The 26,132-nt window shown below is 44.9% G+C and overlaps 1 protein-coding gene across 2 annotated transcripts; it reads right to left on the bottom strand.

Moving 5' to 3' along the window:
* Positions 1-977: 977 nt before the first annotated feature.
* Positions 978-26,105, bottom strand: LOC112265174 (large neutral amino acids transporter small subunit 4). Of its 2 annotated transcripts, XM_024442259.2 has the most exons (15): positions 25,929-26,105; positions 23,766-23,982; positions 16,792-17,032; positions 16,384-16,439; positions 16,199-16,275; positions 9,503-9,595; positions 9,171-9,304; positions 8,412-8,614; positions 6,289-6,432; positions 5,987-6,004; positions 5,634-5,760; positions 5,327-5,459; positions 4,847-4,920; positions 4,639-4,762; positions 978-4,363 (listed from the first exon to the last, which is right to left on the bottom strand). In XM_024442259.2, exons 2-15 carry the CDS (start codon positions 23,923-23,925, stop codon positions 4,202-4,204), a joined length of 1,746 nt encoding a protein of 581 aa, XP_024298027.1. In that variant the 5' UTR covers positions 23,926-23,982; positions 25,929-26,105; the 3' UTR covers positions 978-4,201. The 2 variants fall into 2 exon arrangements, with proteins under 2 accessions (XP_024298027.1, XP_024298028.1); XM_024442260.2 differs by lacking the exon at positions 5,987-6,004 and having other exon boundaries at positions 25,929-26,104.
* Positions 26,106-26,132: the final 27 nt, after the last annotated feature.

Genomic DNA, 26,132 nt, shown 5'->3' with positions numbered 1-26,132 from the left:
ACTTTGAGGAAACGTGCAAAAACGTCAAACAAGGTCAAATAAATACAAAGTGGACACTTTATTTTACAAATTAATCTGTTTCTGTTTATTTTTTTTCATATATTGATTTTTTTCTCATTTAGACAATGACTCAAAATGTCAATAACAATGGCTATAATGTGATAGAAGACAACAAAAAATGAGATCCAATATACAGCATATAGACATTAAATACGTATTGAAACAAACACCAAAAAGGAGAATGTAAAACAACAAAATAAACATTTGAGTAAAAAAATAAGGTACAAGTCAGGGAAAAGCATTGGTGTTTCAGGTGAAGTTCCCGCTCAATGTCTAAAAGTGACACACAATCATTAAAGCCTTCTATCCAAAAACCATTGCTCGTCTTTCATCGTCAGAGAATAGAACAGCCAATCAATCACACTTTACATCCAAGGGAAGGGGATAGTAGTAAAAGTATGTATGTCACGTCTAGAAAATAACTACGGTGATGGCATTCTGAGTAGAATGACAGTTTTAAGGTATGGCAGTGTAAAAAGTGCTGATTCTCCCATACTGAGGGAATGAAGATCATCCCAAACCCCACATTCATTGTGCTGGAGTACAGTATAGCATCATTATCAGAATCCACCTGCAATCTCTAGTCATATGTTCAAGACACAAGAACCAGTCTTATCCAGGGCTATACATGAAATCTCCACTAGTCTTTCCTCCTTTCGCAAAATAAATTCATGTAAACGACAAGTAGAGTGATGTTCAATGTAAGGATGTTGAGGACGCCTAGACCTGTTTCTCTATCAGTGTGTGTGTGTGTGTGTGTGTAGATCCTTGAAACCAAGAGACCCAATCAGACAGGCCCACAGAGCAGTCAGTAGCAAGGAGCCATTCTACATTGCGGGACAGGGACCTACTGGATGGTGCATACAAGAGGAGAGACTAAGACCACGAAGTAACTTTGACTGAATATAAAAATAACCGTTTCTTGCAGTTCCAATGTCATTTCTCAATGATTTTTTTTTTTAAACGACTGGGAATACATTCTATGCTAACATGCAGAACTAGCAAGTGGTGCACTGTCTATGTTATATTTCAGTGCAGGCCATTCAGAATAATAGCATTGAGATCCTGGTAAGAGGACTAAGGTGCATATGTGCCATTCAGTTCTCACGTATTTCATTGATGAAGCTTTTGGGGATTCTAGCATTGTCTCTCAGTTCCATCGCCAGTATGTGAAGGATCTCTTGGGTGGGTGGTTTGTGTTTGGGTGAGACTGCAGTGGAGAAACAGGTTTGTCAGTGCAACAGTTCAGGACAGTGGTTTTGAACATGGATGGATCAACGTGACGGGTCATGATGAGAGAGGGCGGGGGCACCCACCTGCCGTACCCACATCTCAAATCATCTACACATAGAGAGGCAATCTGCTGGTTACATGGCTGTCTTTGGAAGTGCTTCTGTGAGTGACTGAGGAAGGTGACCCGTCCAGTCTAAACACTGCGTCTGCGGACGTAGAGCTACGTCAATCAAGTTGTCGCGCTCTCTCTCCGGTTTCTGTTACCTGCAACAGATCATTCAAGAACATAAAGTCCTATCATGACCTGCCTGCCACGCCCACCTGGGTCCCACGATCACAACAGCTGCAAGAATGTGGATTTAGAAACAGATATCATATTCAAGCGTCTCTCTGTCTCCCTTTCTGATTCGAAAAGTGAATCAAGGTTCAAGTTGGAATTCAATAATTCAAGTATTTGTCGCTACTAAGTGAGGCTTTGTAGGTGAGACCCATAGCTAGATTGATAGGTAGATTAACTAGTCTATGTTCCTGTCATTGAGAAGCACCTTTTGTAATAAACATTGCATTATATCAATCCACATTCTTGCATTGTGTGTGTGTGTGTGTGTGTGTGTGTGGTTGGACAACAGTGTTTGTTCATAGGGTTATGTGTTGCCGGGATAAGTAGAGGATTGCTCAGCAACTCAGAGAAGTACTTATTGCTACAGCAAATCAGAATTGAAATGCATCAATGTAATTCAGGTAGTGTAGAACAGTGCCAGATATAAGCCCATAGCAACCGCAGTTAACCTTAAACCACACATCTCCTCTCTATCTAAAACCATATCTCGTCAAACCATTTGTTCTAAATCACATTTGTCTTGAAACAGAACAAAAGCTTGAAGGGTATGTTAGTATCATATTGCAGGTAATATACAGTCGATAAAACTATTACTTTTTGAAAAACAGATCTCCTGACACAAAACAAAATCCGTTCATCGCCAATGAAAAGAATACGCACAAAGTCAATAAGAAGTTCATTCTGCACTACAAAGAGGACTGCCAACACAAGACCAGTCAGTGTATCCGGTGAGAGGGGTATAGGCCCACGCATTGGAGCTTGATAACCAAGCCTACACTCTTAGAAAACAAATTATTATCATTCTAGAACCTAAAAGGGTTATTCGACTGTCCAAAAGGGTTCTACCTGGAACCAAAAAGGGTTCTCTTATGGGGACAGCCGAAGAAGCCTTTTGGAACCCTTTTTTCTAAGAGAGTAGCTGTGCTGTACCCTATGTTGTTGTGGCAAATTATAACTGGTAAGAGGTGTGTTTCAACCTGTGCCATGCTTTTGTTTGAAGCACAGTCACTAGCACAGTCACATAGTATTCCCTAGAGTAAAACGCTGGCCTGCATACTGCACACTGGAAACCCATTGGCCGAATCACTTACTCACAATGGGCTGAAAGCACAGCTATCGACTCAGGCTTTAATCCAGAGTGCTGATGTTACAACAAAAACAAGCCTTTGCTTTCTTGTCTCCCTAGAGCTGTTGGAACAGTCTTAAAACGACAGCTTCTCTGTGGCTTTAACCCTCCACGCCTCTGTTGTCGTCAACAACAAAACTAGAAGGCGGAGTCACAAGGTTTGGTCTTTGAGACACTGGAAGGAACACTCACTAGATGAGAAGATTACGTCGACTAGCTTCTGAAGGTTGCATAAGGCTCCATTCTTACCAATTCATTTACAATGATGACTATCCCCAACGTTACATAACCTAATGGGAACGTTATGGCGGTATGAACTCTGAGCACCGTTTAGAGTACTGAAACATCTATACAACCTGTTTCGCTTATACTTCTAGTTCAAACCACTTGCGACGATAGAGAGGCATTGACGTAACAACCACGGAGAAAAATACCGACCTATCGCCAATAACGCTCCAATAACGCTCCAATAACGCTCCAATAACGCTCCAATAACGTCCTAATCATAAAACCAGTTCTCAGGGTGTGAAGTGGAGGACCTCCAGTGCGGTATGAGACTAACTTGGATCAGAATTAGAAAGTGAGGCGATGTCGTTACTGGCATCATTGAAAACACATGTAAAAACACTGGTGGTGGGGTATTATAATAGTGAGGAGGACATCACCTTATCTGGTTCTAGTCACAACATTCAGCACTGGAGGTCTTTGACATGGCGTCGAACGCTTGCGGTTCTTTTTGCTGGGCGACACGGAGAACCAGTGCCCTCCTTTTTGCACTGACAGGCAGGCAAGAGTGAGCATGGCATCGTTGACAAAATTGAAATAAAAAACAACAACAACAGAGCACTGAAACAAAGAGGAGCCTGGAAGGGAGGAGAACGCCGTGAAGATCCTCCTCCCTCGTCTCTCCTTTCTCCTCAGCTCACAGACCAGCGCTTGTCCTTTCCCATTCCAGTTGTGAGAAGATGAACCATGTCCGTTTAGTGGCGTGTCCCTGGAAAATGAACCGTGCGTGTGTGTGTGTGTGTTGAAGAGGTTTCACAACACGTGTGTTGTTGCGTTTCTTTCACAGTGTAGATAGTCAATGATGTGTTGGGGAGTGTAAAAGTGTGTGTGTGCGTGTGTGTTTATCAAAGTAGTTCTCTGAAATTTGTGATCATATACTGTATGTGTGTGTGTGTGTCATGTGTATATGTGTATGTGTGGAGTGCTTGTGTGTATGTGTTCGTATGTGTGTCTGTGTGTGTGTGTGTGTGAGAGAGAGAGAGAGAGAATCGTCTGAGTGCAAGTGCAGACGGTTAGAGGGACCGGAGTTGGTGGGTGAGGTTGCGATTCATCATACAGTTCAGTCACACCTGTGACCTCTCCCCTCCTCACTCTCTCCGTTGCTCCTTCTCTCTGTTGAAAAAAATAATAAAATCTCCGTCCGTCAGTCTGTCTCTCTAGACGAAGGCCTCGGGCGTGCTGCCGTTGTTGATCTGGACGTAGATCTTGGGGTCCTCCTCACGCTCCTGCTTCTGGCGTTGGAGCTGGCGGCTGTAGCAGAGCAGGTAGAGAGGCAGGCAGAAGCCCAGCACCGTCAGCCCCAGCAGGCCCACGTTGACCTGCACACAACCACACACAGGAAGTGACATCAGTCAGAAGAAAGGAGCGAACGGCTCTGCTGTTTTCACATTGGACAGCAGTGTGTGCTATGACATGTACTCTGGGCAGATTACTTTAGAACAAGGTGGCTGCTACACATCACTTGTATACAGTAGCCTTTGCGACATTATGCTCATAGCACATGAGTGTACTTGGGTCTTCAGCATTAGTGAGCAATAGGTGTCCTGTAGTTTGTGTAAGCTCTGGGAAGGGTGAAAGGTCGTTGCTCTCTTACCCATAGGGGGTCTCCCTTCAGGGGGCCCATCATGGCCATGAAGAGGGGCTGCTGCAGCAGTGCAAACAGGGCGCTGATGAGGGACTGCATGCCTGTCAGACTGCCAAACTGAGACGACGGGTACCTAAGGAGGACAACCAGCATGAGGCACTTGTGTGGAGGGGACTGTGCGCACGCACACACACACACACACTCCGGAGACACTTACACAGCAGCATACAACCCGCCAACCGCAGAGTGGATGAATCCTCTCACAATGGTGTGCAGAATAAACGATAGAATCTGAGGGCAGAGAAGAAAGGAGAAAGAGAAATAGTTCAACATGTGTTCTAGAATCTACAGGCCCAGGGCATGCATGGTGCCCTGTTCCTCCATCCTAAAATGGAGTCCATGTTTAATAAATAATGACTGGACAGAGATGTTCCCAGAACTGGGTTGGAAATAACTTGCATAACTTGTAATGACACTTCTGTCCGCCAGGGGACACTGTTGCATTAAATAACGGCTCAGCTGCAACAACATGTGAGTCACTCGCCCTCTTTCTTTCTCTGCACCAAGAAAACTCCCTATGGGTCTCGGTGGGCTTTACCAAAACACTGGGATGCACGCAGTGAAATGTGTGCTTCTCCACTGCCACTAGAGGAAAGAGAGAGAGAGACGGAGGAGAGGAAACAGAGTGACGAGTTACTTGGAGAGGGAGGCTGGGGACGAGGCAGGTGACCCCGAAGCCTATCAGTAGCAGGTTGGTGAAGATGAAGGCCCGGGTGGCGTTGGTAATCTTCTGGATCTGTCTGTCCCGACGCTTGGGCTGGGTGAGATCTCTATCAGAGAGGACATCACATGTTACACACAGACTTATACTCGCTGGTTATACAGATGACAGTCTTGTGGATACGGTCTTGTGGATGCTAGGGGAGTACGTGGGAGGCAGGGGAATGCTCTTCTGGAGTGTGTGTGCCTGAGTGAGTGTGTGCGTGCGAGCGTGCGAAACTCACCTTGTGCCCGGCTTCACGTTCTCATCCTCACACTCTTTGAGCTTCCAGTCCATAATGTACCCGATCACCGGAGCGGTCATCAGACACAGCAGCTGCAGCACTCCGAAAATGGAGGTGTACACACTCACTGTGAATGGCAGGAGAGACAGAGAAGTGTTATTCCCCAGGACTATTGCCTCCAAAGCTTTTACACGCCGTCAAAATAGCATGATGTTCACAGCAGAATGGACAGGGTTGCAGATTAGGTTATGATTCACGGGGTAGGCCAGAGTCTTGAGTCAAAGTGAATCAGTGTCAGAGGCAGAGAGGGGAATAGATGGGCTGTGCTCATCTAATCTAGCCTGAAGTCTTACCTACTTCCATCTTCTCCTCTGCAGACGCAGTAAGAAGTCAGTGTGACAGGAAAAGGAAAAGAGGAAGAGAGACAGACCAAGAAGAATTAGCCGAAGCAATTCAGAAATAGAAATAAGGGCAATGTGAAACAACTCCAGGGTGGGCGAGATTACAAAAGGAGGTTAAAAGAATGACAAAATAGCAGTTGGGTGACGAGTCGTGAGGTAAACTACTATGTCAACACTACAAAGGATCGATATCTTTTCATGTCCGTGTTCCAGGCACATTTTCAAGACGCACACGCTCGCGCGCACACACGCACCTGTGCTGAAGTCTCTGTCGGACAGCGACTCCAGGATGTTGTTCATGGCTCCCATGTAGAAGATGAGTCTCAGCTGGGTGACACACATGGTGATCAGGCTGAGCATGAAGATAGGACTCAGGATACTCTTCATGAAGGACTGGGCTGTGGACACACAGGAGGAGAGACAGATCGACAACAGCAACAGAACACGGAGGGTGACACATAGGACTGTAAAGTTAAGCATCAGATTGGACTGAGTTCTCACTGTGTGGACTGTATAGGACAGGCTTTCTTTTCATTTCCTCCACATGCTGTGACGGAAAACTACCAGGGCAAGCTGCTTCACCTCAGAATCAACATGGAGGTAGGGAAATAGGGAAGCTCGGAGTCTAAATAGTCCACGGGTCCCTGGGGTGGCAAGGTAACATGTGGGGGGCCCGCGCTGTAAGCAAAGGGGCCCGGGGCCATGGTCCGTTAATCATCTACTGATCTCAAAGCTGTAAAAGCTGCGGCAGGGCAGTGGAAAAGTCTTAATGGTCACGCCACAGATGTGTCCAGCGTTTATTGCCCAGTGCTGCAGGTATCTCTCCAATGCTCTGGAGACGGGACCATAGGTGACATACCGGCTGGACAAGAGGCTGGTACATGAGAGCAGGTGGTTCTAACAGTCTGTCTCCGCCTATAACACTGGGTCTCCCCTGTGTCCTGGACCCATAATATGTGCTATTCACAATGTGTTTCAGAGTAGGATGTGGGATCAGTTTGGTCTTGCAGATCGTAATGAACAAGAGGGAGGGATCTGATCCTACAGTCTTGACTGGCACACTACAGTATGTGACCACAGCGGGATCAACAGTCGTCATGACACAAAACAGTCTCGTAGTGAGTTGGTTGATGTAAGAACCAATCCACAAAAACATACAGACAGAGAAGGAGAGCGACAGAGGGGGAGAGAGACAGTGAGAGAAAGGGAGAGGGGCCCCTTGAAAACCTCCTGATACGTGGAACTTGTCCAGCAGGGTTACAGAACCGCGGGCATCCATCCTGTGTGTATAATGACCCCCCCCCAGAACCCTTACTGACTGCTACCTGCCCTCTGGCCCCTCTGGCCCGCCCCACCACCGCCACTTGAGCAGCACTTCTTGGAATGCGGTCCGAATCGATTGCACGGTCCGTTTGGTACCAAAGAGAGCCTGCAGAGAACCACAGGGAGTCCCGCTGGGAGTTTGTGACCCGAGGGCCGAGCCCGAGGGGGAGAGGGGGCACAACAGGGTGTGGAGGGGGCACGTGGCTGATTTGAGGGTGTTTTGGAGGTTTGTGGCTAATTGCAGTGTACAAATCTGGGTTAAGGCAAAGTTCACAGCCAGTTGCGCGTTTGCAGGATTTAATTTGGGAGAGGGATGATGGCCTTGGTGACCTCAGAGCCAATGACAGCGCTCCCTCAGACAAGCTGGCAGCTTTGACCTAAACACTGGCTGGTGGGTGAGCCCACTCTGAAACATCAACATTGCACCGTTGTAGTTAGAGCCCGTATTTACAAAGAGTTATAGAGTATGGAATAGAATCCATCAGAGGAACAGTCAACCATATTCTAGATCTGGGCCTGTGTCTAGGATCAATTTAGCCTATTATATCATAAAAATATGATTATATGAAAAAGTGGGGGATCTGACCCTAGATCAGTACAAGGTACAGGCCCAGATCTAGCATATGGTCAACTGTTTACCTCTGTTTACCCATAAAGCAGGGCTACAATGATCCATTGTATTGTTGTATCGTATCTATTTTTCTCCTATCTAAATTCAACACCATGGCTGGAACGGGGTGTTGTGTTGGACAGTTTTTGTGGGTCTTTTGACATCAGACAGGTTTCTGGCAGACATGTCCTTTGTTGTGTCCAAATGATGTGTAACAATGAAACTGGCACGCTGGTTTTGGCCTCATGGAGTATGGATTTGTGGAGGTACAGAGCTTGAAACCCATTATGGCAAATCCATTTTGAGAATGAACCCCATCACACTCACAATGTGCACAGAAAATGCACAGTCATTATTTATTTTCCTACTCTCCATCTGAAAGACATCAAATGCATCATGTTCTCTGGTCTGGGATGAACAGATGTGGCCTGGCCAGACACTTACATTCCTCCTGGGACTTGCACTGGACCTCCAGGTCAACGGTGGAGAGACACAGCTTGTTGCCCTCCTGTTGGGCCAGCTCCGTGGGGTTTTGCTTCATGCTGTTCCCCACGCTGAGTCGTCTCCCCACCGTGGTCACCTGGCGGTAGAACTGCTTTCCAGTGATCTTATGGTCAAAGCCCAGCCAGCTGAACTTGATCTTCACACTGAGGGAAACAGAGAGACAGACAGACAGACAGACAAAGAGAGAGAAAGGGAGCAGGGGAAGAGTCCAAAACAGAGGAAAGGATGAGACTAAATCCAGCTGTATGAGAGCAAAGCCAGTTGAGCTCCTCACCTCATTAGCTTTCCTGTACACAGGGCCTCAAGCCCTCGCCATGCTGCAGAGGAACGTGTGCTGGGGGATGTAGTGTACTGAGCTCCAAGGAGAATGGAGACTCTATGGAAGGCCTTAATATTCCTACTCCAGCTTAAGTAGATGAACCTCAAGTCCTAGTATTATCCCCTAAACCTGTTATTGTTGGCTAATATTAGGTTAGAACTAATGCTATACTTTAACTAATAATATAAGTTATATCACATAATTAATGATATAAGTAGCAAATACTAGTAATACTAAACTAACATTAGGTTACAGGAATGTCTGCTATTTATAGGTTACCAGGAATGAAAATATGCTGTAAAACTAATAATAACTAAGAAAGCTAACTCATTTTATGTTAAAGAGTGTGATGTTGAGGAGTGTGATGTTGAGTGTCTTACCTGTAGTCCATATCCTCAGGTCCAGGGAAGGGCTCCAGGGGCCAGTTGAAGAAGCAGTTGATGAAGACAAGGCCAGCGCAGGCAGCCCACACCAGCAGGATGGTGATGAAGGTGGCTCCAAGGTCATAGATCACCTGACGAGAGAGGAAGCAGGGACCAACAACCACAACATTAGCCTCTGTGTCCGACCTTCACACTGCCGTGAGGGAATAGGGAAGTAGAGTCAAACAGGTAGCCCTGATAGATGAAAGCATAGTTAGCCTCGATAGCTAGCCTCCGTAATGGTGTGCATGAGTACGTAGACTAGCTAAGTAGATGTGTGTGTAAGCTACCTTGATCCCAGGGAAGGTGACAGCGGAGGATGCATACGATCCAATCATGAGAGCGATGAAGGTGGAACGTAGGTCACCAAACATATTGGGAAGCTGAGGAGAGAACACAAGAAAGAGACGGGACATAAGATTAGGCCACACTTGAAATCAGACCAATGCAGTCACGTGCATAAAGACTCTTGTGTAAAAACGAATGAATAGCCATAGAGACGCTCAGTCACCGTTTTTCCAAAAATGGAAGGCCTGACATCACACTAGGGAATCATAAATATGTTTTTGGGAGGTTGTTGACAGAGAATGAGTGATGTGGGTGGAGTCTTGGTGATGCTCTTCCCCCACACTATTTATGACAGAGTGAGAGAAAGTCCAGAGCAGCTTGCATATGTAGCCCTCTTCTTGAGCTTAAAGCACAGGCTGTTCCCAACTCAACTCCTAACTGTAAACAACTGTCCTTGAGAGGAGAAGGAAGGAGAGAGGGGGAGGGGAGGAAAGGAAGGAGGGAAGGAGGTAGAGGGAGAGAGAGTAAGAAAAATAACATTTTAAAAAACAACATATCTCCACTGTGTGTGCACTTGAATCTCCCATGACAGAGTCGGGGAAGGGAAAGGGAGGGAGAACAAAAATGCCACTGATAAAAACACCAGCACAACAACTCCTGAACATTGCTGTTTCATATCATATTTATTGAACTGGGTCATAGTTCAACAGTTCTCCAAGAACTCCTCAGAAACCAATCTCTCCATCCGTCCATCCACCCTCACCACAGGTTCCCTGCTTGTCCGAGCCAAGGAGGAAATCTCTCACCTCGTGCCGTGGCCTCCCCAGATGCCATTACTCTTAACTACTAATTTGAACAAAGGTTAACGGCAGAATCAAAACGTCCCACATGACAGCTACACTAACAATCACATTCCAGTCCTCCTGGAGAAGTGAAATGAGCTGGGACCATCTCTATTATGACACTTACAGTAGGAGTGAGTAGAGCTCTACTGCAACTCAGCACTGGTGCCTCGTTGTCAGGACAAGAAGAGGTGTGTGTGTTCATGTGTGTGTGTGTGTGTGTGTGTATATGTGTTTTACTATCCTTGTGGGGACCAGAAGTGGGGACATTTCTCCAGTCCCCACAAGGAAGAAGGGTATTTTAGGCTTAGGTGTTAGGGTTCAAATTAGGGTTAGGTTTAGGGGTTAGGGAAAATAGGATTTTGAATGGGAATCAATTGTTTGTTCTACACAAGGATAGTAAAACAAATGTGTGTGTGTGTGTGTGTATCAGGCTCCCTCGTCTCTCCTTTCTCCTCAGCTCACAGACCAGCGCTTGTCCTTTCCCATTCCCGTTGTGAGAAGATGAACCATGTCCGTTTAGTGGCGTGTCCCTGGAAAAGGAACCGTGCGTGTGTGTGTGTGTTGAAGAAGTTTCACAACACGTGTGTTGTTGCGTTTCTTTCACAGTGTACATAGTCGATGATGTGTTGGGGAGTGTAAAAGTGTGTGTGTGCGTGTGTGTTTATCATAGTAGTTCTCTGAAATGTGTGATCATATACTGTATGTGTGTGTGTGTGTGTCGAGTGCTTGTGTGTATGTGTTCGTATTTGTGTCTGTGTCTGAGGGGGGAATGTAAGGGACTTGAAGTGTGTGTGTGTGTGTGTGTGTGTGTGTGTGTGTGTGTGTGTGTGTGTGTGTATCAGGCTGGCAGATAGAAGAGAGAAACACTGGTCTTATGCAAGGCTACCTCTCCACCATCACTCCTAGCACCCTACCAACCTCCCACTTAGCACAGCTTCAATCAGCAGTGTTGGCTGTGGCATTGCCCTGGAATGAACTCATATGGAATATGCTGAATAATGTGCTTGAGCGTCATCAGGGATGTGACTTCCATTGCTCTGCTCTCCTCAGTTCCCCTATCTATCTGTCACCACCAGACTGTCAGTGTGTCATCAGACTATCACATGACTTTCAATGACCTCACTGAGTCAGTTACAGACGGACAGACAGACAGACACAGACAGACAGCCCAAAACAGTTACTAACCTATGTCCCAGTCACCCTTTGTCTGTCTGTTCTGCTAATATTTTTGCTTACCAGGTTTGGATGTAATGGAACGAGTTCACCTGCCGTTGATCAAATTAAGGACATGCAGGGGAAAGGGGAAAATAACGAATTGTCAACAGAAGGTAGAGCCTAAAACATCAACAGCATCGAAAGGTCCAAACCAGCTCCCAGCTTAAATGCTGCAATTACTGTAGTTGCCTCATTAGATTTAGTGGTCTGAAGTCAGTTTGACTGTGAGTTACTGTGGTGGTTCCCAAAACAAACCACCACAGACAAGTTTCTCGTTCACGAGCGGAAATCAAACCACATAATTATGTCGTATAACTATGACATAATAAGAAGGATATCCAACTGTCAATGTAATGAAGGAGATAGATTTACAGCTTGTGAGAACAGGCAGGTTCAGGTTGGGAAACAGGATCTGTGTCACTTAGTGAAAAAGTCCAGGGGGCGCTATGTTGTAGAACATTCAGATATAAATACTTTATAGGATGTAGAATAAGGAAATCACGTCAGCACTAATAATGACATTTCTCTCTGCAATGTTGAACAATGTTTTCCTACTGACCCTGGCTCTGATAGCAGTGTAGCCATGAGTTTGTCTCCCTAATCTACCTGGCCACAGTACAGTGCTCCAATTCGGGAACACTTCCCGAATTCTACTCCATCAGGCATGACTAAATACTGTGTCTAGAGGCAGAAACGACAAAACCCAGGGCTGGTTAATGATTGGCCAACTCTTTTCTCTCTAGGCCAATCTCAGTTAACCTGAGACATTACCTGTTCCTGTTTCATGAGTACTGTCTCCGGCTTGCATCCCAAATGGTACCTTGTTCCCTACATAGTGTACTACTTTTGACCAAGTCCCTATGGACCCTGGTCAAAAGTAGTGCACAGTATAGGGAATGGGGTGCCATTTGGGGCACAGGCCCATCTCTGTTAGCTATGCTAGTGCCAGGAAGAAAAGGCAGGGTCAATACAAATGGTGGACTGTCTGCATTCACCTACCAATCTCTATTTGGCTCCATTTTGGGATCTGAACAGTCATGGAGACTATGAACAGCCTATGAACAGACTATAGACTATGAACAGTGTCAAACTCTATAGGATGTACTGGAAGCTAAACAAGGTTGCTATGTACTTCTATTATTTTACAAGTGTGTATTGTTGTGAATTGTTAGATTCTACTGCACTGTTGGAGCTAGGAACACAAGCATTTCGCTACACCCGCAACAACATCTGCTAAATATGTGTATGTGACCAATAAAATTTGATTTGTTGTGGGGGGGTCAACAACATGATGGGCAATCCAGTAGTCTTTAACCGATACAGGCTGATGACTGTGGCTCTATACACTGCAGTCGGTGCAGTGTTTGTGCCCTGAGCAGATAACAAAATGTCTGCAATACACTTTCAGACACTCACAGCGGTGAAACTCAGCTACGTGCTAGCAGATATCACTTGAGGAAAATTGAGAAAATCCCTATCTGAAATGCTGAGTGATGTTTGCAGACAGTATAGACTGCCTGTGGTAAGCAGTTTTCCTCTAAAGCCATTTAAGGACTATCCTATTCTTATCTAAGTAAATACTACACATTCTACACTTTGCATATCAAACTGTTGCTTACAAGGGGAGGTGTATGAGTGTCTCAAATATGTGCACTGCAGTTCAACTTGGAAAACAAACCCTAGCCAGAAAACAACCCCTTGCGTCTGGGTTCATCTGATTATTTTGTGTGACGGCAGCAATGATTGTTATCTTTAGGGCAGCAGATGGAGAAAAGTGGGAGAGAAAAGAGGAGAGTGGAAGAGTGGAATAACTAAAAGCCTCTGAGGCACAAAGGCCAGAGAGAACAGACAAGGAGGAAATGGACGGAAGGGGGGGGAACAGAGAAGTGAAAGAGAGAAGAGGGGCTGCTGTTGCGTAAAAGCTGTAGTGCTTACTGGGCTGGTTCTCAGAAGCCAAAGGGAACCAGTACAAACCAGTCCAATCCTGACAGGACAGAACTCCATCATAAAATGAGTCAACATGCTGTGTCCCTGACGACCACACGCAGACAACACCGGCCTGAATATCTCCATCTCTGTGCCATCACTCTACCACTCTCTCTCTCCCTCCCTCTTTCTCTCTCTGTCATCAACACTTTGTTTTGCAGTACTGGCCTTGTTGTGAATCCCTATCCACTCCTGCTGGACGTTAAACCTAAAGCTGAGTGTACAGTGAAAGCAAAAACAACAGCATGTGCAGCAGTTGACTGCCCTCTACGATCCATCCATGTCCTTTAATAAGGAAGTCGACATGACCCTGCGATCAGTCCTCCACAGTCGAATAGTGTCATCAAGCGCCAGTTAGCAAGTCAACCTCTGATGCTAGGACATTTTACAGGCAGGGGGGTGTCGGTGGTCGTGGTGGCGACCCTGTCTGAGTAGAGAAGAGCTATTGTTAGTCTAGCCTGGTACAAGATCTGTTTGTGCTTTCCTGGCAGGAGAACGACATATGCAAATGTGGGACTAGCACAAACAGATCTGGGCCCAGTCTATCATTAGTCCACCTCAGCTCCGGCATTCATCTCTCTACCCCTTCCATCGTTCTCTTTCCAAGTGCCAGGAAGCAGTAAATAATCATCTAGGTAAATCGAGCCAGACTGAAACTTAATTCCCCCCAAGGACCTAATGACACAAATCCCGGAGAGGGATTGGGCCCAATGAAGAGGTCCTAAAATAGAAAGGATTAGAGTTTCATGCAAAACATGACTCAGAGATAATAGAATCATCTTAACACGTGCCGCAATGTACAAGAGGAGGAGCGCTGCGTGTGTATGCATGTGCGTGGGAAGAGTGTGGAGAGAGGGGGGGGGGGGGTCTGGTTGAAAGAGAGAGAGATGGATAGAGGAAGGTTAGGAGAGATATCTGCAGTGGTGATTACTAATACTATGGCTGACTGAGGGAGAGACTGAGTTCAAAGCTATTAAAGAGAAGAGGGAGGGACGGAGAAGAGAGGGAGAGACAGACAGCCTGCTGCTGGTAACCGGAGAAGGGGGCAGACAGAGATCGGCTAGGCACTTTACTGATAGAAAACAGAGGTGTGCAGAGGAGAGCTCTCTTTTACCGCCTTGGGTTCTCCTCCACTTGTTTACTGCAGCTGTACTGCCTGGGACACAGAGTGCTGAGTATGCAATCATAGGGAGGGAGGGAGGGAGGGAGGGAGGGAGCAAGCTGCCAAATCACCCCCTTTCAGCAAATTAGAAGAACCAGGAAGAAGAGAACACATAGAAACAAAGAGAAAAGGTGATGGAGTAGAGGGGCATCGCGGTGCATACCTTTCCTTTCGTGTAAGCCTACAATCCAGATGACTTTGAAACACAGAATAAACCTAAAAACAATCATATCAACTGTCTGTGGGGGACAAACTCAGTGAGTTCAGACTGATTGAATGAGATACAATGTATCCATTTAGTCTTTTGTGGGGAAAAAAAGGGTATATTTGAATTTTTTTTTGAAATGTAAAAAATCTTCTGTGAAAACCTTTGACCCCCACACCCGGGAGGAGATGGAGAAAGTTCAGAAGAATAAAGGTCCCGCTGTACAAGAACAACATGAACCCAGACCAGCAGTGTAAAACACACTGTTAGTCAGAGCAAGGAATTACCGCAGTGAGGTTACTGCAACCGAACAGCTGAAACAACGCCAGAGGCCAGTTCTTTGGCACTCACACAAGCATGTACACACACACACACACGAGGGAACTAAACAGCCATAGCAGGACAGGCTGAGACATGCTGGCGTGGGGAATGAATGAAACCAGAGAAAATTAAAACAACACCTACAGTATGGGAGTGGGAGTGGGGGGGCAGAAGAAATCAGCTGGGCAGCTTCTGGGTGTAGTGGTAGTGTGTGAGTGTGCCAGCCAGACAGACAGACAGAGCCCCTCTGAACCCCTGCAGTGGGGGGTGGTGGGGAGGCCAGGGACAGGAAACTGCCAGGGAAGGGTTGAACGAACCCCAGCAGGGCTAAGTGTGACAGCCTTCCTACTTCCTGTTTGTCAGCTCAGCATACCGTGTCTCTTTTCTCTCAAAATTATTGTGCGTGTGTCATTGTCTGTGTTTTATCTACGCAGATAAACAATGAAACAATGAAATCATGTTATCTGTAAACACCATTGTGTTAGTGAAAACCCGGCCGGTCCTAAGGCAAGATCAATCAGAACATTTAGTCTAGCTGCCTGTGAACCCTGGCGGTCTGCGCCACCCAATCAAAGGGCTGCGTCCCTGTCAGGATCATGAATAAGTAATGAGGAGGTGTCTTTTTTAGGCTCTCAGCTGGACCAGAGCACGGTTGAATAATTTATTTCTAACGCAGGGTCTTTCTCTCTCCTTTTCCTTTTGCACGTGGCCTCCCTGTGATGCAGCACTTTCTCCATGCTGATGACACCCCCATGGGAGGGTTTACGACATGTCCCGCCCACCCACCCTTCTCTCTTCTTCGCTCCCGTCTCCACGTCTCTCTCCTCACTCCTCTTTCTGCTCCCCTGTCTCCCTACTCCACCCTGCACCCTAGCGCCCCTCCACCACTGTTCCCCATCCCCACCTCTCTCTGCTCACTCCCCTCTCTCCCCTCCCCAGCAGTACAGGAGAAGACACCACTTACCGTGAGGGAAGTAAAGGTCATGCACATTCCTCCGAACCCGTTCAGTGCCAGAGCAAAGAATATGAGGATGGACAGATCTGGACAGGGAGAACACATGTGTTAAGGAGACGGGATGAAACAGACACACATACTGTACTAGAGTTGAACGTTGAGTAAATAAAGAAAGAATGAAGAAATATACATACTCTTGGGGTCGCTCGATCCATAAGCGATCAGGATACATGAGAAGGCAAAGCAGGTACTGAAATAACAGAACAGGTTGAATATGAGGAAGGCTTTTCATACAAAGACACACACCCAAGTCAGAAATAGAACATAAAAATATATGCAGCAGGAAGTTGCGGCCACTAAAAAGTACTCAACCCTGTACAGAGGTTTTTGTGACAATCTCAATTTTTAAAATTTAGAGTGCCGTGTTTGCGGCAATTATTCTGCCAATACGGGCGCCATCCCACTTCTGACACCAATATAGCGAATTTGGGGTCCAGCCCCTGCAGGGACTCAAACCTGGGTACCGAGACTGTTACCCCAACACATTAGCTTAAAATATAGTGGCCGCAACTGTACATACCACCTTGTCTCTGTTCTCTTACCTGCCGAGCAGCCGGAGCTTGCGGGGGCCATACTTGTCCATGACAATGCCCAGGGGCAGGGTAATGGCACTGAGGAGGAAAGAGCCCACGGTGAAGGCCAAGTTCAGCATCTCATCCTGGTCCTTACAGATGGGCCAGCCGTTCATCTGGAGGTACTCCTCCTCCACCACGGGGCTCTGGGTGATCCCCTCCGCATCCCCAGCCTGGACTGGCTCAGACTGGTTCTGACTGGTGCTGTTACCTAAAGGCACAAGAGAACTTTATGGAACCTTCAAATTCAACTTCATGATCCCAGAGGGAAATAGATTTAGCATAATACATAGAAGATATCAAAACATACATTTAAAAAAGGGATTCCTGGTGTTTCGGTAGAGAAATTAAACATGATCCGACCATCAAGACGGGATTGGAAAAAACAGTCATGCTAATTTGACCTGAAGACCCACAGACGAAACAATCCCAATTGGGAGAACGTTATGGACCATCTGAATGATGAAAACATTCTGAGAGTGCAGATAGAATATAGGTTTGTTTGGAGTTGGATTGCAACATTTCTTGCATAAGTGTTCTAAGAAACGTCCTCCCTCACTTGAGACCATTGATTTCAGAGGAAATATCTTGAAAAGTCATCCACCTCATTTGCATGCCTATATTTGTGTTTCATTTGTGTCTCGTGTGTCTCTTCCTGAGACAGTGTGAGCCATGGACAGGCCAGGGAGACAGAAAAAGCTTGGTGAAAGATACTGTAACAAACTGTTGGGCTCAACAAGCTGCAAAAATAGCTGGAAGACACTGGGTCTACTCTGAACCCCCATGCAAGGCAGCTCCATGGCAACCCAACCACCTTAGCACCCCCAAACGCTCCCAGAGTGAATCCCCAAGAGGATAGAGACAGAGCGCTCCAATCATCAGTCATTTATGTCCATCTTTCATACTTCATAGCACTGTTTGCTAAAAGGACCGGAGACCAGTGACTTGGTTATGAGGCTTGTTACTGTTGTTGTTGAGGAGAGAGAGAGAACTGTAGACAATACCCTAGTCTCCATGAGTTTAACTCAGACAAAACAGATAACACAAAAGATTATGATGACAGCCTTGACAGTGACAAGTCTCGTAAAATAATATATGTTTAGTGGCCTAGGGGAGCTAGTAAGGCATTGAGTAAGGGCCTGGGGGAGGATAGGATGCAAGACAAACTGTTATTGTTTTCAGTGATTTTTTCAGGTGATGTGACTTTGGACAACCTCTCCAAAAATCTTTGCTTGAAAAACATCTTGTTACCAGTCTTGATAAGCAGGTTGTTGTTTTCTTGAGGGTGAGGCTGCGAGTAGACATGGCTGTCTTATATAATATGTAGGTTAAAGGTCATGGTAGATGGCAGTTAACACATAGGTTAGCAGAAAGCCAACGGCAGCTGGGCCTGCCTGGCTGGGGGCTCTTACTGCTGAGTAATCCAGACAACGTGAGCCTGTACTGCTGCTGAGTCAATAAGGGAAGCGCCCTGAGTGACGCACAGCACAAACACTATGTTAGCGCAACAATGGCCTTATACCGCCTTCAAACAAAACACTGTTCCCTTCTCTGTTCTGAGGGTTTACATCGTGATTCTAATGACTCGCAAAGCATCCAGTTTCATTGAAATCGTATGACACAAAAATGATTGTGACGTTATTGCTCTGATACTACAGTTCACCTAGCCTAAAATATTTGAATACAACTTTTCCCGCATTTATCTAGCTAGGGCCTGCAGCTATCTTCCTTGTAATTTAGTCTGAATAAGAACATTCAGACTCGAAGGCCATGCTCTAACAAGATTATTACATCACCAACATAATAAGAACGTAATGTGATATGTGTCATCTTTAACCTGATAATCCATCAAGGGGGAATGGATGTGTTTCTTACTCATGTCAAAAAAAAAAAACATTGCTTTGTGTAATAATCAACGAATCAATCTTCAACTAATCTATCATTCGATCTGCCCATAGATGCTGTGTCAATCTCGATGCGTCTGACCCGATCACTTATCAGTGATACATGTAAATGACTGACAGAATCAAGCGGACTAGCCTTGTTGCTAGAAAATGGTTTCCATCAGTGTAGAATGTCTGCATTTCCTCACATTGACTCATCGGAGGAAGCCAGAGATAACCAACTGACAGTATTTTTCATCATCATCATCAGCATTTAAAGCTCTATCTATTTCAAAGCAGTGAGCAGACAGAAGATTCATCAACTCCAGATAATGTCCTCTCTGTCCTCCCTAACACCGCAAACATCCCACTGTTACTGAGCACTAATAACGCTGAGACAACACTGATTCAAATAGTTGGCTAATAACAGCTGGAAGGAAGCTAGCCTGGTGCCAGATTTAAAAAAGGAAACAAATATGCTTTAATGTCACATACACCGGATAGGTGCAGTGAAATGTGTTGTTTTACAGGGTCAGCCATAGTAGTACGGCACCCCTGGAGCAAATTAGTTTTTTTATTTCACCTTTATTTAACCGGGTAGGCTAGTTGAGAACAAGTTCTCATTTACAACTGCGACCTGGCCAAGATAAAGCAGAGCGACACAAACAACACAGAGTTACACATGGAATAAACAAACATACAGTCCATAACACAATAGAAAAAAAGTCTATATGCAGTGTGTTCAAATGAGGTAAGATAAGGGAGGTAAGGCAATAAATAGGCTATAGTGGTGAAATAATTACAATTTAGCAATTAAACACTGGAGTGATAGATGTGCAAGTAGAGATACTGGGGTGCAAAGGAGCAAAAAATAAAATAATAACAGTATGGGGATGAGGTAGTTGGATGGGCTATTTACAGATGTGTTATGTACAGGTGCAGTGATCTGTGAGATGCTCTGACAGCTGGTGCATAAAGTTAGTGAGTGAGATATGAGTCTCAAACTTCAGTAATTTTTGCAATTCGTGCCAGTCATTGGCAGCAGAGAACTGGAAGGAAAGGCGGCCAAAGGAAGAATTGACTTTGGGGGTGACCAGTGAAATATACCTGCTGGAGCGCGTGCTACGGGTGGGTGCTGCTATGGTGACCAGTGAGCTGAAATAAGGCGGGGCTTTACCTAGCAAAGACTTATAGATGACCTGGAGCCAGTGGGTTTGGCGACGAATATGAAGCGAGGGCCAGCCAACGAGAGCATACAGGTCACAGTGGTGGGTAGTATATGGAGCTTTGGTGACAAAACAGATGGCACTGTGATAGACTGCATCCAATTTGCTGAGTAGAGTGTTGGAGGCTATTTTGTAAATGACATCACCGAAGTCAAGGATCGATAGGATAGTCAGTTTTACGAGGGTATGTTTGGCTGCATGAGTTAAGGATGCTTTGTTTGCGAAATAGGAAGCCGATTTAGATTTAATTTTGGATTGGAGATGCTTAATGTGAGTCTGGAAGGAGAGTTTACAGTCTAACCAGACACCTAGGTATTTGTAGATGTCCACATACTCTAAGTCAGAACCGTCCAGATTAGTGATGCTGGACGGGCAGGTAGGTGCTGGTAGCAATCGGTTGAAGAGCATGCTTTTAGTTTTACTTGCATTTAAGAGAAGTTGGAGGCCACGGAAGGAGAGTTGTATGGCATTGAAGCTCGTCTGGAGGTTAGTTAACACAGTGTCCAAAGAAGGGCCAGAAGTATACAGAATGGTGTCGTCTGCATAGAGGTGGATCAGAGAATCACCAGCAGCAAGAGCGACATCATTGATGTATAAAGAGAAAAGAGTCGACCCGAGAATTGAACCGTGTGGCACCCCCATAGAGACCGCCAGAGGTCTGGACAACAGGCCCTCCGATTTGACACACTGAACTCTATCTGAGAAGTAGTTGGTGAACCAGGCGAGGCAGTCATTTGAGAAACCAAGGCTGTTGAGTCTGCCGATAAGAATGTGGTGATTGACAGAGTCGAAAGCCTTGGCCAGATCTGTGAATACAGCTGCACAGTGTTCACTCTTATCGATGGAGGTTATGATATCGTTTAGGACCTTGACCATACACGATGAGGATAGAGTTATGACAAATGTGCTTTTCCAAGTTCCATTACAGAAATATAAAGTTGTTCTATTCTGTTCTATTGTATTGACTGGTATGCTTATTGGTACACTTAAAACCTAATGGGGTATTTGGTGGTAGTTGTATTATTACTGACACTGGACGCTTCATACAAAGAATAAAAACAAGAGGCTTGATATTTCCTGTGCAATATGTTCTGTCCACGTTGTCAGTGAACCAGCTAAACTGAGTGGAAACCGAGCTAAGTCAACAGTACACACCTTACAGTGTGTAACTAACAGACTCTACCAAGATAAATTAAATGGGGGCATGGTGACAGGCTAGTTCATGTGACGAAACGCAAGAGCTGCCGGAGAGAGAGAGATGAAGGGAATGGGAGTCAACAGTGTTGTATGTAGGAGGAATGCGAGCCTCACACTTCACAGTGTCGGACTAACCACACACTTGTATGTTAGCAGACCAAAACAGAAGCAGCCCATTGTCCAATCTCAGATCCTTTAAATGGAACCAACGACATGGGGACTGAGGTCACCATGACACCAAACACAAAGGACTCTCAGCAATCTGTTTAACAGATGCCCTTTGAACACATTCATATTTTAAAACATAAGAGAAGAAAAGGATGAAAGAGTGTTGAGACTGACCTGATTTGCATAAATGAAAAGGCCTATTCACATGTTAAATGCTGCCTGGCAAATAGAAAGCACTGTGGCAGATGATCAGAGGACTCTTGAGTCAATCACAGGCCATGATCTATCAATATTATCATGTCATCTAGTCCATCACAGGCCATGTTTTAATGATATTAGGTTACGACCTACCTAATGATGATGTGCTTTATTTGTCTTGTCATCTCAAGGTCTCAGTAACGACACATATTTCTCTCTCTCCCTCTGTCTCTCCCTCCCTCTCCCTCTCGCTCATGCCCACTTCCGGCCCACTGCCTCCCTAAGTGTCTGTGTGTTTGAAAGATGAAAGGAGGACAGATGAGTCATAGACTATGAGAACAGAGCGAGGAAGAGAGAGAGAGAGAGACAAAAAGAGAGAGAGCGAGAGCGGAGAAAGATCCAAGTCACCGGGTCGCTGTAGCATTTGGATGCAAATAAACCAACAAAACAAAAGATACCCTTATGAGCACACAAAAATGTACCTGGTACTTTTACCCCAGAGCCCACCCCCACCACCCCCTGGTTTCATCCATCATCTCTGGGATGTGCATGATTTAGTGGAACCATCAAATCCCCACAGAGAGAGAGTGAGAGAGAGAGTGAGAGAGCTCTGAACCATAGCTGCATTAGAGGCTTGTTAAACAGGCTGACCACTATCGACATGTTCTTTTTTCTCAAAGCTCAACATTGGCGGGGATGAAAACAACGCAATAGTCTTGGCCAATGATCTAGTAAAACCCCCTCACACACTTTCAACACTAGCCAGGCTGTATAGGTGCATTTTTCTTTAAAGGCCATTAACTCTCCTTTATGGCAACATCTTCAATAAAACTGTACAACAGCCCCAAATTGGGTAATCATCTGCAGCAGTTATTCTGAGCCTGTACTCATAAAGCATTTCAGAATAGAATAGCTGATCTAGGATCAGGTCCCCCCTCCCCCCATCTACGTAATCTTATTCATGATCTAAAAGGAGAAACTGATCCTATATCAAATCAAATTTTATTTGTCACATGCGCCGAATACAACAAGTGTAGACTTTACCGTGAAGTGCTTACTTACAAGCCCTTAACCAACACTTGGGTGACTGGACTCTCTGGCAATTTTATTATATAGGTCCTGGATGGCAGGAAGCTTTGCCCCAGTGATGTACTGGGCCGTTCGCACTACCTTCTGTGGCACCTTACAGTCAGATGCCGAGCAGTCGCCATACCAGGCGGTGATGCAACTGGTCAGGATGCTCTCGATGGTGCAGCTGTAGAACCTTTTGAGGCTCTGGGGACCATTGCCAAATATTTTCAGTCTCCTGAGGGGGAAAAGGTTTTGTCGTGCCCTCTTCACGATTGTTTTGGTACGTTTGGACCGTGACAGTTTCTTGGTGATGTGAACACCAAAGAACTTGAAACTCTCGACACGCTCCACTACAGCCCCGTCGATGTTAATAGGTTCAAGGGCCCGCCTTTTCTTTTCAGCACTCCTACTATGTGACTCTTTGTGAATGTGGCCCTGGTTTCGTTTGCATTGACCCTCATGGGGGAACTGATCATGTCAAATGTAAGTGGAAACTCGTACAATTCATCTGCTCAATGTGATTGGATTAGAAACCCCCATCACTTTATCCCACCCACAGAATATCCATTCTATCACACCATTCTATTGTAACCCCCAATGAAAGAACTTGTGGTATTGTTCTAAAGAGCACTATTGAAGTGCTGGATCGTTCCAACCACCGTGATTGAATTAAAACTATAAAGACACATAAAGTCACCTTTGTCTCGCAGTAGTGAAATAGAAACACCTTTTGTTGCTGAATTAAATAAGTATAATACGTAGGATTGCTTAAAACACACTTAATATTTGTCAGACCTTCCAAGCCCAAGTGATATACATTCACGGGTCTCACTTACTGAGTGAGACAGCAATGTCACAGTGATGTCACAGTCACAGTGTTGCTAAATGTCACAGTGAAACAAGCATTTAAAGCAACATAAACCAAGCATTCACTGAGGAAAAAATAAAACTTGCATCATTTTCATATGTACAATACTTGTGTAATAACATAGGTATAACATATAATAATGGTATTCCTTTTTGGGGTTTCTTATTCATTGTAATAAAAACAGTCCACAACATAAAATATATTTGATCACCTTGAATAGTGTTATACAACCATTTGTCTTCATTTCCCAACCCCTTATATTGAAAAAAAAAAACAGGATATATAACACAGAGCATTATGGGTATTGTAGTGCATCATGCTACACAGCCTTACCAGGTTCTCTGCAGAGGTAGGAGTAGAAGCCTTCAGACTTGAGCATGATGAGCAGGGAGCCCCAACCCAGCAGCACAGCAGAGAACAGCAGGTTCTCTATGACCGCAGTCACAGCCATCCACCAGCGCCTGGAGAAGGCTGTGGCCAGGGAGGGTGCCATCTTCACAGGTAGAAGAGGGGCACAACAGGGCACGTATAACAATGGAGGGCTGGTCGCCTGGAAGATAAGGTTGATACATGGTAAGGGCCAGGCCTAAGAGTGTGAAGAGTCACATTTGGTAGTTGTTTGACATCCGTACTATACTAAACTGCGTATGAGTTGTTGAGGGACACTTCAGAGGTAGCCTATACATAAGGGGGATATACCTACACAAGGATGCCAAACATGAATTTCCATTGCAAATAACAGTACATTATGCTAATTATGGTATGAGTACAGTAGAAGACGAAGCTATCCTTCTTTAAGTTACTGGGCATCCCTTGTCTTTGTCCTTGTAGGATAATCATTTTTCACTATTACAAAACAGCTGAGCTCTTACAGGAGTGTGCCTGGACCACAAAACCCCTCCTACTAATGTACCAAAACCCCGCCCTGGCTCCCTCTGATTGGCAGGTAGTTTTCTGGACCTCTACCATTGGCTGCATATTAACAAAGCTACCAAGAATGACTCCACGTGAGGGCAAGTTCCAGCCGGTTCGAACCAGTGCGGCGCGAGATTCTCAGCGACGACATCTCCTTTTTTGTTCCCATCGCCATCTTCACCCGACATAAATACATGCATCTGGGCTAATCATGTAACGTTATATATAATGAGGATAATTTTCCTCAACTATGCCTATGTATCACGAAATGTAGCGTAAAAAGTATTTCTATTTATTTCAAATTCATTCACAAATAATTGTATGACCAGCGATGAACTACACACCTTTTATTAATTAACAAAAACCCACGCTGGCCAATTAACTATTAGACATGCATGGAATTTTATATTAGTCTGAGGTCGTATTATTTTCTCCTGATTTCACTGTCATTTTATTTTCACTACATAGTTGCTTATAAATGTTAGTTATTTTATCGATATGTGTGAAGGTCAGGTCCTCATTACTATGGACAAAGTGTATAAAGCCTACATTTTCATTCGCCTTGTCCTTATGAGATCCTTAAACAATAACAGTATGGTGCGAGAAATGAGCAGCTCTGTAAACTGGTCTGAACTGGACTGAAATCATCAGCGGTCTCAATGCGCCTCAGCCTCCTCCTGCACACCCCCACCCCATCTCGTTCGCATGAAGCTCAGCTGTTCAGTATCGTAAACACAGCACGCCGCGCATAGGAATAGTCTCACCGTACGCACCAAAACTGCAATTAGCCTACAGCTTCCATGCAGTTTCACTATCAACATGCAGAACATGTCCCCGCAATGGTAATGTTATTACTAAAAAGCGGAATACATATGGACGCACAAGTAAGACAGTGTTACCTAATATGGCTGTACTTCGTTGGAAAAAGCAAATTTCTCTATGGACATTAAAAAAAATATATGTTTTACTATTATATTCTATTATTTCATTCTAAACCCTTAAACTCAATCTGCAGAGAAGCAAATAAAATGATAACATGACACTGTGAAAAAGTCGACATTTAAGTACATTTTATAAGTCAACTGCATGCTGTTATTTCCCTATAATAATTGTAACATTTGGAGACGGTGTATAGGCTACTCAAGCAAAACACCATAAACAAAAACATAATTGGGATGATCACCCCCTCTAAAATCATGTTGACTACACATCATGTAACAGTAAAGTGGCTTCAGGGGAAACTAACACCACTGCAATCAACAATAAACACATCTTGTGAAAACATTCAATTCATTGTGTAATTGACTCATACTTTCCTTGATAGCCTATACACACACTGTCATCTTAAGTTTCCATTGAAACATTGTTGCATGTTTTGCCTATCATAATAAGTCTACATCATTTCAGGGTCGGCTACGAAGATATAACAGAATAAAAACAATGTTGCTTTTCTGCACACTCAGTGTAGCATAGCTTATATCTTTTTTTCCGTGATCAATTTTCAATAAAAGCAAAGTAGAGAATTTACAGATTCTTCCCCTTAGAATAACAGTAGAGCATCCCTACAGTGCGGTACCATACCTGAGTGTCTGGAACCACGAACAAGGTCGCCTGCCTCTCCACTCTGTCTTGGTCTTCAAATCTATAGTTGTTATTCTCAAAAAAAAACTAAATAACAGCTATATACTGTAGACTATACTCAACCTTTTGTTTCTTTGCATCCACATCTCTCTTCAACGCAGATTCCTGCTTTTATTTTCGCACCGAAAGCTGCACAAACAAGCC

Source organism: Oncorhynchus tshawytscha, linkage group LG13 (genome assembly GCF_018296145.1).
Source record: "Oncorhynchus tshawytscha isolate Ot180627B linkage group LG13, Otsh_v2.0, whole genome shotgun sequence".
Classification (NCBI taxonomy): Eukaryota; Metazoa; Chordata; class Actinopteri; order Salmoniformes; family Salmonidae; genus Oncorhynchus; species Oncorhynchus tshawytscha.
Note: the sequence above shows the minus strand (reverse complement) of the source record. Positions and strands in the feature narration are given on the sequence as shown.

Excerpts from the sequence above, each read along its gene's own strand:
- LOC112265174 (XM_024442259.2), bottom strand. The coding sequence starts at position 23,925 with ATGGCACCCTCCCTGGCCACAGCCTTCTCCAGGCGCTGGTGGATGGCT. Across the intron at positions 9,305-9,502 it reads TCACCTTCCCTGGGATCAAG|GTGATCTATGACCTTGGAGC; the intron begins GTAGCTTACACA and ends CTCTCTCGTCAG. Across the intron at positions 4,921-5,326 it reads TCCCCAGCCTCCCTCTCCAA|ATTCTATCGTTTATTCTGCA; the intron begins GTAACTCGTCAC and ends CTCTGCCCTCAG.